The sequence below is a fragment of the Chelonoidis abingdonii genome, chromosome 2 (assembly GCF_003597395.2).
Source record: "Chelonoidis abingdonii isolate Lonesome George chromosome 2, CheloAbing_2.0, whole genome shotgun sequence".
NCBI classification, from domain to species: Eukaryota; Metazoa; Chordata; order Testudines; family Testudinidae; genus Chelonoidis; species Chelonoidis abingdonii.
Window position 1 is genome coordinate 210,678,218 of NC_133770.1, and position 12,922 is coordinate 210,691,139.

At 41.5% G+C, this 12,922-nt stretch overlaps 1 protein-coding gene across 9 annotated transcripts in view; it reads right to left on the reverse strand.

Moving 5' to 3' along the window:
• Positions 1-12,922, reverse strand: part of PTPRM (protein tyrosine phosphatase receptor type M) — a 766,944-nt gene that overhangs the window by 391,395 nt on the left and 362,627 nt on the right. For all 9 annotated transcript variants that reach the window (XM_032777081.2, XM_032777080.2, XM_032777089.2 and 6 more), the window contains exon 7: positions 4,330-4,623. In XM_032777081.2, the coding sequence (XP_032632972.1) occupies positions 4,330-4,623 (294 nt within the window). The remainder of the gene's footprint in view (positions 1-4,329; positions 4,624-12,922) is intronic.

The window sequence follows — 12,922 nt, forward strand, 5'->3', positions numbered from 1 at the left end:
CTATCCGTTTAAAAGCACGGAACTTTCATATGTTGCTGACCTTCTGGGATATCAGCTTTATGTGATTCATTTCAAATGGATGACCCAAAACCTTAAAGAGTTTGTTAGGATTGTTTCTTTTTGTTGTTTCAAATGTATTCAATACACAAAATCTATATGGCAGAATGCTAAAGAAACAAGATCTAATATATGCTCAAGTTGCTATGTAATTATTATGTGCCTTGCTTACTTAAGTATTTGATAGGAATTAGGATGTCTTTGCTGTTTTATGGGAGATACTGTATGTTAATAACACTTTTTAAAACAAACGTAAAAAAGTAAATTAAAACAAATTATGTATAAATAATATTATATCTGTGGACCCCCAAAAAAGCATGCAATCAAGGAAGGGATAACAGATAGCATGCATTTTAATACCCAAGTACAGTAACTCCTCACTTAACATTGTAGTTATGTTCCTGAAAAATGTGACTTTAAGCGAAACGATGTTAAGCGAATCCAATTTCCCCACAAGAACTAATGTAAATGAGGCGATTAAAGTTCCAGGGAAATTTTTTTCACCAGACAAAAGACTACACACATAGACACACACACAGACACAGTATAAAGTTTTAAACAAAAAATTTAATACTGGTAGACAGTGATGATGACTGTGAAGCTTGGTTGAGGTGAAGGAGTCAGAGGGTGGGATATTTCCAGGGAATGCCTTACTGCTAAATGATGAACTAGCAACTGGCTGAGCTCTCAAGGTCTAACTGCCTTGTTAATTAGATCAGCAAGCTGAGACTGGATTGGACCGCAGCTGCAGCTGCTGCTGCCTGGAAACTCCCTCTGTCATGTGTCCCCCCTGCTCTATGGAAGATGGTGTAAGCGGGGTGCAGGGGAGGGGGACAGCCTGACATTAACCTCCCTCTTTCTCCCCCGCCCAGCAAGCAGGAGTCTCCGGAAGCAGCTCCAAGGCAGAGGGCGAGAGCAGCACATGGCAGTAGGAAGGGGGACAGCTGAATGCCAGCAATTGCTAGCCTGCTGGGCAGCTGCTGCACAGGGAACTTAGCGGAGCGGGGAGCTGATAAGGAGAGCTGATAGAGGAGCTGTCGGTCCACCCTGGTTCCAACCACCCACCAGCTAGCTCCACTGGGCTGCTCTTCCTGCAGGCACTGGACAAAGCAGGCAGCTGCCAAATGATGTTAGAAGGGAGCATTGCACAACTTTAAATGAGTATGTTTCCTAATTGATCAGCATTGTAACAACGAAACAACATTAACCAGGCCAACTTTAAGTGAGGAGTTACTGTATAATAGGGGGCAACGTTAGTGGCCATATATTTTGCTTTACTATGTACAGGTATTTTGAGGAAATTCACTATACTTTGCCTTATTTAAATTTTCTCAACACTGTGATATGGGCACAAAACTAATGTTAATTCTCATGGCAATAATAATTGGTCCACATTCCATATGTGTATAGGTGTGTGCGTGTAGAGAGAGAAAGCATGAGAATAATCAGTGATGTACAGTATAAAAGAAGTGTTCTCATAAATAATATAGTTGGTGCTTTCTTAGCAGCAGCCACCATTTCACCCATGTCAAATTTTTGGAGCATAGTGGCTTAAAATTCAAATTTTAAACTCCAAACTCACTCCTGCAGGTTTTGGTACTAGGTCAGACCCAAAACTAACAAAGGCCTTTTTTCTGGATCTGATTCAAATGTAGAAAGCTTGAGCAAAAAACTCTAGAGATTTCAGTACCACCATCCTGCACCCTAGCCATTGCTCTTCTCCAATCTGAGCTCCGAACCACTGCCTAACTCTAATCCAAGTCCAAACATCACCTCTTCAACCCACTTGGCAGAAAAATCACCTGCATTTATATTATGTTTCATCGCAAGGAAACAAAGCACTTTTCAAAGCGAACCAATGCTGCTCCACTGTGGATGATACTGCCAACCCTGGAGAGATTTTTTTTTTCTTTATATTCTTTCCATTCTATTTATAGATGCTTTTATTTACTAGAGCTAGAGACAGCAGTTGTCTATTATAAGTCCCCGAAATCTCATTCTGCCAAAATAAAAACATAGTTCAAGCACTTTGGAGAACTATTATGATTATTGAATGTCTAACATGCTGCTTCAAGTCTCAAAGTAGTACTCTGGACCCAAAGGGAACAGGCAAGCAGCATACAATTATTAAAGCAATTACAAAGATACAATGATTCTTCTCTTAAAAGCCTCCTCTATTATTCATTTTATGGTACACATTTGAGAATGGCATCATTTCACTCCTACCCAGTTTAATTACTTTGTTATTAGTTTATCAGCATCTCTTTTTTAACCTCTTGAGCCAGTTATTAGCATGACGTTCACTAGCAGTTAACCAACAACTACTACATCTTCAAAGCAGCATCTCCAGACATGAAAAAGCCAATTTGTGGAGATAGATTTAATAGTGTTATTCATAATTTCAATTTTTCACTCAGCTTCCATTTTATGCATTTCATTTGAGAAAGGAATGCAGCAGGTTACTGGTTAGCTTAATGAAATCACAAATAATAGGGATATATTACAATAGTTTACCAGAAATAAAACACTTTCAGTGAATATTTTATGTGAATGGGTGTCTGTCTTAATGCTCCATAATACCTACCACTGAAATGACAGCAGAAAACATATGATGAATTTACATGTAATTAAAGTTTGGTATTCTCCATGTAACTCTCTGAGTAATGATTCTCCACTAACTCATCTGACACTATGGTGTCTACTCATAGAAGCAGGAAATCAAAATATAAAGAAAAATAGATTAGTTTTAAGGTACTTAGAGTGAGTCTGAAAGGAGTATATATAACTTGGAAAGATAATTATGTTTTATTCACTTAGGAAAGGCATCTTGGACTAGAGGCCCTTTTTAAAGGAACTCTGTAATGGATTTTATGCCAAAACACTTACTGTCCTAAAATCAATATATTCTAATGAGGAAAATCTTGGAGATCAGAAATACAGAGATACTTTATGTTGCCTTTTTAGTCCTATTTTTTGGGGAGGGGCGGGGGGAGTGGGATTGTAAAAAAACCCTAAACATACAAACCAACAAATACACACACAAAAAACAACAAATCAGCCACTATTTAGAATATAGTTTGGAGACAACAGCATATTACTAGGAAGCTGAAAAAGTCACTGTGTCTACATTTGACATCACATACAGTAGGGTTTCTCAAACAGGGGTCGTCGCTTGTGCAGGGAAAGCCCCTGGCGGGCTGAGCCAGTGTGTTTACCTGCCCCATTCGCAAGTTCGGCCGATCGCAGCTCCCACTGGCTGCAGATCGCTGCTCCGGACCAACGAGAGCTACTGGAAGGCCAAACTCAAATGGGCCACTCTACTTTTGAAAATCTGCATGTACCCCAGTTCACATGAAACAAACGTGCGCAAATCAAATTTGCTTACTATAATTCATGTTCTGAAAGGGAAATGTGATTCTCAAAATTTGTCCCCATAATCTTAATTTCCCCATAGAAAACTCCTCAATTTTTAAAACAAATGTTCAAGTCCCATAAAAAATGGCAATGAAAATGCTGACATCAAAAATGTTTTGTATCTCACTATCCTTCATTTATTCTTCCTACAGCTGAATAGCAAACAAATAACAATGCTAATATCACTGCTACTTTTCTACAGGATTATTATACAATTGTATTTCTACTATGGCTCTGCTTTGCATCCATTTACAAGCACATCAGCACCACTGATTACCACTTAACAATATAAGAGCCAAACTCTCTATACAACAACATAAATCACTGTATTTCATTTAACAAAAGGACCCACCGACAGCCATCTGAGAAAGAAGCCCTTAGTTAAATCCCATATATTAATGGAGACACAACAGTAAACGCATTTGCTGTTATGAAGTCTATTTTTCCGCATCATCTACAGACTTATGAATCTGCTACTGACGCCAAAAAATAGCTTCTAATGTGAGCTCAGAAAATAACGGATAAAAGCTAGCATTGATGCAGGTAGGATATCATGAAATGAAGGGAGCCCAACAGTGTGCTGTACATCAGGAAAGTCTGCTGTTTTGAAACTGCGCTGTATTCTGCACTAATTATTGCCAGTCACGAACAGGTATGATTTAATGTACCATGACTCCTTAGGGTGGCTTCAAGGTCATCATTCACAAAAGCTAAATAGTTTATACTTATAAGTATTCTGGACTTAGTTTCTGTGTCATGCAGGTTCAAGCTATACAGTGACAACTGTTAGTAAAGTAGCCTGCTGGTTTCAACCAAAGGAAAGTGTTTACAATTTTCTGGCTTCCTTCTGGTACTCACCAGCACATTTTGTCCTTGTTTTGAGAGCTGGGCCTGGGGATCCGGTACCTCCTTCACCCGGTCTTGTAAGCAGCACACTGATTTCATATTCTGTATCAGGATCCAGGTGCCCGATTTTGTAGCTTGTGGAGTCTACTGGCTGTCTGTCATACCAGCTTCCACTTGAAGTGTGATACTCTACCTCCCTCTCAATGATCGGCCCATCCCCATTGATGGAATTAGCATTCAACTGTATCCATAAGTAGGTTGCACCAACTGAAGACAACTGAGGAGGCGCAATGGGAACAGGTGGCTCTATAACAAAAAAAAATTGTAAACAGTTATTCTACCAATATTTGTTTCAACTTCCAAAACATTCAAACAACAATCTTCACTAAACCACATTTGGAAGTCTGCCTTAAAAATACCAAACAAACATAAATATAAGAAATTATAAACAATGTCAGAGTTACCTATTTATTGTGTAAGGATAAATCACAACGTATAAACTCCTACTCATAAAGACCTGCTACATGTACTTTTTCATGTTATGTTATTGAAAGGTTAACATATAGACTCCATTTATATAAACATTCCAAACAGCTTGAAATTATATTTCACCAAATGTTAACTGTATGCATTTCCAGCATCCTTTTCACTTGCAATTTAAAAGGGAGGTGAACCCAAGTTCACATGTTAAGACATCTCTCTCTAGGTGTAATCTGTGACTTGTATTCAAAAGTAATATTTTTAATTAAAATGGATATTTGAGTCCATTTCTGATGGCAGCCATCTTGCTGAATTGTGATATCATTTGTGATGAAAAGGAAATGAGAATATTTATTTTCAAAAAAATTTAGTTTGTGCTTCTCACCATGTAAACTTTCAGGCTTCTGAGCTGAGCGGAGTGGATGAATTGTTCATTCAGGTTCAGTATACTGCACTTTTCTATCTAATATGAGGCAGTGTTGCCAACCTGAGCAAGCCCAGAGCTGGGAACTAGGAATTCCTGAGTTCTTGTTCTTATTCCGACTGTACTTTGCATAATGACCTTGGGCAAATCATTTTATCCTAGTTTCCCTAACTGCGAAAGGGAGATACTACCACCTCATATACCAAACAGTTTGTTTTCAAAATACTTTAAAATAAGTTTGTTACTTTGTACTAGTAATAAGCAGATATATAGCACTTTCCATTTTCACACTAAGTGCTGTGTATACTCGATCATAAGCCAGTTCATTTAAAAGCTGATCCCTCACCACCTCAAGATGGATAAGTAAAAATGGAAATTTTTTATGACCCATTCATAAGCCGACCTTACAATTCAGGGGTCAGCAAACTTGGGCTCCCAGGCCATCAGGTAAGTCTCTGGTGGGCCGAGATGGTTTGTTTACCTTGAGCGTCCGCAGGCACGGAGGTACAACAAGTAAATAAAGTGTCCCAGCATGCCAGCGGCTTACCTGATGGGCCGGGACAGCAACTGATGGGGAAATTTGGGGGGGGGGGGAAATAACCCCTGTGACCACCCCCCACATGACTCCACCCCTAGCCTGGGGCCCCCACACTCTGCTTATCCCATCCCTTCCCACCTTAGCTGGGGTGGGCCAGGTGAGGATGTCTCTGGCTTAGCCAGAGCTGCTCTAGCGCTGGCAGGCTGGGCGGCACGGCCACAGCTTGCCTGCCCTGGAGCTGCAGCTGCTTCGGAGGCTGGGGGGAGAGCAGCGTGGCCAGAAGCAAAGAGACTCTGGCCCCACCTCTTCCCTTCTGGCACTGCTAGCTGTGCTGCCTCTCCTTGCTCCCTCTGTTTGGGGGAAGGGCTGTGTCCCACCTCTCCCTCTTTCTATATCCGTTCATAAGCCGACCCCCTTCTCTGATGCTTCCCATTTTTACCAAAAAAATTTGGCTTATGAAAGAATATATATGGCAACTGCTATAATTTCTGGCTGCCATCTCTCATATGAAAGGTAAATATGATACATTCATTTTTTTCCTGCACAATCAGTCTGAGTCACCACTAAGTTACTCCACTTTCATGCCAGTGTTACTCCACTGATTTCAACTGGGTTACCAGGGTAAAACTGTTGTAACACAGTGGCTAATCAGGTTCACTGGAATGGAATCATGCCAGTGTAACAGAGGAGAATTTGGCCCAACATACTTAAACCACGAAGAGCAAGCAGGCTTTTGTTTTTTCTTATTCTGTGTACAGTACCTCAACAAAGAAGAATAAATGCTTGTTCTCCCACAATAGTTTCAGTTCTATATGATGTTCTGATGGACATTTGCTAATATGTTAATGTATCACTTAAAAAAAAAAAAAGGAGGCTGCGTGCGTGTCCCTCTCAAGACTTCTGATTGGCCTCAAGTGGAAGCTTAAGTGAGAGAGGGAAAGGGACAAACAGTAGGTGAGGATGAGGTTGTAAGGAATGGAGTGAAACTAATGATTTCCTGATGATTTAAACAGGTCAAGCTCCTGTTTTAACTATAGGGTTGTTTATACTGCAAAATTAGGTCAACTTAAGCTAGATTGACCCACAGTCACCGCAGTAATTAAATTGGCTTTTGGTGTCCACACTACCCTTCTTCTGCCAGTGGTGCACATCCTCACCAGAAGCGCTTGCACCGACTGAAGTGGGGTATTCTGGAGCACTAACAGATGGAGTGTGGGGCACTGACAGCTGCACAGGGCTTACAGCTGAAGCCCCTCCGCCCCAGGGCTGACAGCCTGAACTGTTGCAGGGTTCAACTGCAGAGCAGGGAACTTACCAGCAGTGAAATTGACATTTCACAGTTTCATGGCTGCTGCTACTTCACATTTTGCCTCCAGCGGACACGAGGCTCACAGCTGGAGCACCCTCACCCCGGGTCTGACAGTCTGAGTCAGAGACAAAACCTGAAATAGCAGCAACTGTGACACTGACAAGAATGTCAATTTCTCTGCTGATAGGCTCCCTGTTGTGAAATTGAGGCTCATGCAGGGCTCACAGCTTGGGCTGTTCATGTTGGGGAACGGGGAGAGAGGGCTGACAGCCAACAAGCGATGTAAGTACTGCAGTGTCTACACAGACACGGCATCGCCCTAACTGCACTGACCTAAGCGCTACGCTGCCCATGGAGGTGGAGTTCTTAAGTCAATGTAGTGGATGACTTACATCGGCAGGATCACCATTGTAGTGTAGACACAGACAGACAGGGCCAGTGCAACCATTTAGGCGACTTAGGCAGTCGCCTAGGGCGCTGGGATTTGGGGGGCACCATTTTCTTCGGCAGTGACTGCGGCGGATGGATCTTCGGCTGCCCCAAGTCGCCGCTGGCATTTAGGCGGAGGGAGCTGGGGCAGGGGAGCGCGGGGAGGGCTGCCAGCAGCAAGTAAGGGGGGGGGCAGCACGCAGAGGAACTCCCAGCCCCAGCTCACCCCTGTCCCGCAGGGGTGAGCTGCTTCACTTCTCCCACCTCCCAGGCTTGCAGCGCCAATCAGCTTAGGTGCTGCAAGTCTGGGAGGCGGAAGAAGTGAAGCAGCGATGGCGTGCTCGGGGTGCTCGTGCGCGGAGCAGGGGTGAGCTGCCGCAAGGGGGGCGCCTCAGGGCAGAGGGTGCGGAGCTGCTGGGGGGGGTGCCTCAGGGCGGGGAGGGGCGCAGGGTGGAAGTTTCACCTAGGGCGCGAAACATCCTTGCACCAGCCCTGCAGACAGAGTTAGGTTGATGTAAGCTGTCTTATGTCAACTTAACTCTGTAATGTAGATGAGGCCTCGATAACAAACACGGACTTCTCTTACAAAAAGTAGGATAAGCATACTTAATTTATTACTGAAGAACACGATGTACACTAAGTGTACTAAAAGTCTATTTTCTCTTATGGACGGAGGAGCAAGAGATCTATATTATATCTTTATTGGAAAATAGACCCAATAAACCCCTATTTTACATGCTACTCCAGGCCTAGATCTGTGCCAATAATAATGACTGCACTTGGATAGTAAATGCCATGCTGAAGTATGACATCACATAACGGGCAGATACAAGATACATTACCTATTTTTGCCTTAATGAGATATTCCCACTGATTCCCAAAGAAAGAACAGGGTAAAACTAGACAACAGTCCAAAAGGTCTCCAAAGATGCTTACGAATTATTACTACTTAGTACAGACACACAAATCCAGTTTAAACTATAGTGGTAAACTACTACATGTAGAGTACAGCAATATCCTATAAGCTTTTTAATTTTTATCAAGAAAAACTATATCATATGTCAGCATCAACATAGGACAAACTCTAGCTTCAGCTTCTGCGAATTAGAAATTTAGTATAGTTTTATTGACATTATTGTTTCTGAAATATATTACTATGGCTTCCTGCAGAAACTGTATATCTTTAAATAGTTCTGATTTAATTCAAAATGATTAAGCATCAATTTAAATCATTAGGCTCCTTCTTGAACCAGGACATGAAATGGAACTTTTATAGAGCATTCTAAGCCATTTATGTAGCCATGCTGAAAGAACAGTTAATTACTTTCGAGTTTCAAATGCTAGTAATGGCTGTTCAACTGCCATCAAAATGCAAACTCAGGAGTAAGGTCATAAAGGTCAGTAGTTACACCAATTCATTTAAAGTCTTACAAGTATTTGAAATAGACATTGTTTTATTGCTTTTTCATCCCCTGGGGTATTTTTTCATTCCCCTATGACCAAAGTACAAAATAGGTTCAATTCAGTTGTGTGGTTCCAGCAAAAGCCTGCACATATCATGATTTTACTCTGAAGGTAATCTTCTAGCTAAAGGTTGAACACGTATAAAACAAACGTATCACCACACATATAGCACTTATATTTAATTGACAATTGGCTAAAAAAATAAGGGTCCTGAAGTTAAGTATATACTGTAATAGAAAAAAATTGAAGTAGTAAAGGATATGAAATGAAAGATAAATGGTTATATTATTTCTGCATATGTTAAAATATTAAACTTTATATAATGAACTCATAATGACCATTGTTTTACCCAAGTTATTCCTTCATATAGCTTAGCTTTTCCTCTTTTTCACTAGAAGGGGTGTTTTTGTGTATGATGATGAAGAGTTGGGATCAATTGTTCAATTAAGTACCAGACTCTGCATACGTTATAGTTGGGAGCAGCATGTTTTTTTTCTTCCTTTGGAGGCAATTTTAGTGGTGGCCATCAAATAGGGTCTCACTAAATATCCTAATTATTTTCTCATCTTTATTTCCCCAGCCTTCTAGATACACGTGCACTGTATCTTAATTTGAAAATAGTTGGCTTAACCAAAAAGATATATTTTTAATGGCTGTAGGAATTATGTATATTTAAGATACACTTTAATTTGTTTTGTGGGGTGTGGGGAGTTTGCAGGTAACAATATCAGGGCAATAAAACTGTTTAAGTTAGAAAAAGTTATTTCTCACTTAACTCTTATGGATGTAAAGTAAACCAAGCTATTCGATACTGCAACCCCCTTTTCAGTTTGGCTTTTAAAACTACGGTAAATATCAATACAGCCCAATAAAGAAAGTTCGTTTCTTCATGGAGCAGATTTAGTGCTTTAACAACTCTGGACCAAACACTCTCCTGTTACAGCACCAGAAGTTAATGTCCATTGATGGCAGAACAATGGAAAGCTTTAAAATGGTGGCCAACACCAATGGGCCAATTAAAATAAGAACAAAAACAGTACACCCAAAATGAAAAGTAGCCTTTTGCTTATGCTAAAGGAGTTACATGCAACAAAGTAAAATATTAAATACATGTACAAATATGGACTTGTATGTATATCTAGCTATCTATCTATACATACATACATACATACATACATAGAGAGAGAGAGAGAGAGAGAGAGAGAGAGAATGAGAGAGCGCGCAATCCCAATATTTAGGCTGCCTTACACTTTAATTATAAAATTCTTCTGAACATTTTTGGAAGAGCTCTAGCACTTCCCTGGTTTTCCATAAAGACCTGAAATTTGGCAGGGAGAATAGCCTTGGAATCAGAGAGTTCCTTTTCTGATTTTCTCATGAAAATGTGTTCAGTTTAAAATGAGTTACACACTGTCAAAAACAGATATGCCCTGTCTGTTGATCACTTAGTAGAGCTTGTTCCAGGACTGCAAGATATCTGACTTCATAGCAGTCACGCTTTTGTGTTAAGAGAAGCTGTTATGGAATCTTGCACATTCTGGGCTTAAGTAGGCTTTAAAAAAAAAGGTAATTAGCAACTAGTTGAAAATGCTCAAAGATTTGGAATTTCAGAGTTAGTTGCATCAAGATGATTCAGCAGGTACAGAGCAGGTGAGGTGGTCAAAGCTACATGACAGATATATTCTCACTGAGCCCTGCAATTTTTCATCTTGATCACAGGATCGTAGAAACATAGGCTGGAAAGGACCACAAGAGGGAATCTAGTCCAGCCCCCTGGACTGAAGCAGGATTAAGTATACCTAGACCATACCTGAGAGATGTTTGTCTAATCTGTTCTTAAAAACCTCCAGTGATGGGAATTCTACAACCTCCCTGGGTATCCTGTTCCAGTGCTTAACTATTCTTATAGTTAAGGAAAAGCTTTCTAATTTCTAACCTAAATCTCCCTTGCTGCAAACTAAGCTGATTACTTCTTGTCCTACCCTCAGCAGACATGGATAACAATTGATCACCATCCTCATTATAGCAATCTTTTACATATTTGAAGACTGTTATGTCCCCCTCAGCCTTCTCTTCTTGAGACGAAACATGCCCAGTTCTTTCAACCTTTTCTCACAGTCATGTTTTCCAAACCTCTTATCATTTTTATTGCTCTCCTTTGGACTCTCTCCAATTTCTCCACATCTTTCTTAAAGTGTGTGGCCCATCACTAGACACAATACTTCAGCTGAGGTCTCACCAAATGTCAAGTCCCACTCTGAAGCATGGAGGTGCTACAGCTTTTCAAAGAAAAAGGTCACCAGAATTTTTTTAACATGCGCAAAACAATGTATTTTTTCCTGGCCTCACTCTCAAAAATTATTCAACTGTGGTGTTTTAAATTTTCCAGAAAAATACAGCTCAAAGTGTCATGGCTGGTTTGTGGGCAACCAGACCTAATAGTCATAGCCAGAACGCGCAGTCATGAGACAAGAGTCAAGAGCTGGCTCTGTCCGAATACTGGGAGGTCAGAAGCAGATGACACACTGGAGATCAGAGCCATAAGGCAAGAATGAGAATGAGGCCAAGTCAGGTCTACCACAAGTGTTGGCGGTGCTGAAGCACCCATGGCTTGAAGTGGTTTCTATTGAAGTGGTTTGGTTCAATGGCTCTCAGCACCTCCACTATACAAATTGTTCCAGAGTCCCCGGTCTACCAAATGGTGAGAGGCAGGAAACAAACTGGAGGTTGGGATGCCAAGAGTGAAGCTATGTCAGGATACCAGGAAATCAAGCCAGGGAAGCAGGAATGGGTAGCAGGAGCAGGAAGCAAAAGGCACCCAGTCCAGAGTAGAGTGGAACCCAGTTGTTTGATCAGCTTCCTGTTCCTGTTGGTGGTTTAAATAGGGTCAGTGGCCAGTCAGCTGCTCTGGGACTGCACCAATAGGACCTTGGGGCAGAGTTATCATCAAGCTATAGGCTGCCAGTTGGAGGACTGGAACAAAGGTCCAGGTTTGAAACCCAGGGGTCATTACATCACCCTCTCTTCTAGGACATGGATCCGGGTTTCTCAGGGTAGCTTCCATGGAAGGCTCAACCCAGAGCAGAAGCATGAAAGTGAACATTTTCATCTGGCTCCCAAGCATTCCTGTGGGGCGTAATCTTCCTAATCAGTCAGGTACCATAATTTTCCTTGCTTGATCTTACAGTCAAGGACTTTGTGAACAATGTATTCCTCTTGACCTGTATTTGTAATAGTGGAGGTGGTGGTTGGGCTATATGGGGAAATGTGTTCTCAGTGTACGCTTTGGAAGTGGGACACGGAATATGGGGTGGACTCTATGGGATTGAGAGGAGCTCTAAAGTGACCATGTTGTTTTGTAGCCAAATCTGGACAGGCCAAGGAACTGGCAATCTAGTTTCCGAGACTGTTTGACTACAGAGGTGTTCTGTGGAAAGTATGTTGAAAGCCACACTTTTCGCCCTATGAAGTAGGAGATGGAGACCTGTTGTACATGCACTTTTTGTATTCCCCCTTGACCTTGTCAAGGTGTCCCTTCATGTTCTCTTGAATGTGATGGATGTGTTGTACTAGGTCTGAGGCAGATGCGTTGGGGGAGGATGTGGGTAGTTGTGGGTGAAACTGGCGGTGGTACCCATAGGTGATAAAGAAGGGGCTGTGGCCTGCAGATACATGGTCCACATTATTGTACGAGAACTCTGCATAGAGTAATGGTGAAGACCAGTCATCCTGGTGACAACTGATGTAGCATCGTAAGTATTCAAGGATCTCATTGATTCTTTCCATTTAGCTGGTCAGTTGAGGATGGTAGGCAGAGGACAGGTGTGTTTGGCGTGTTTCAAAAAATTTCAAATGAGCCTCCAGTAGAAATCTGCAAAGCCTAAAAACTGTTGCAGGTCACATATATTGTGGGGGCATGCCCTCTTGCAGATAGGTTGAACTTTGCATGGCTCTATCTTGA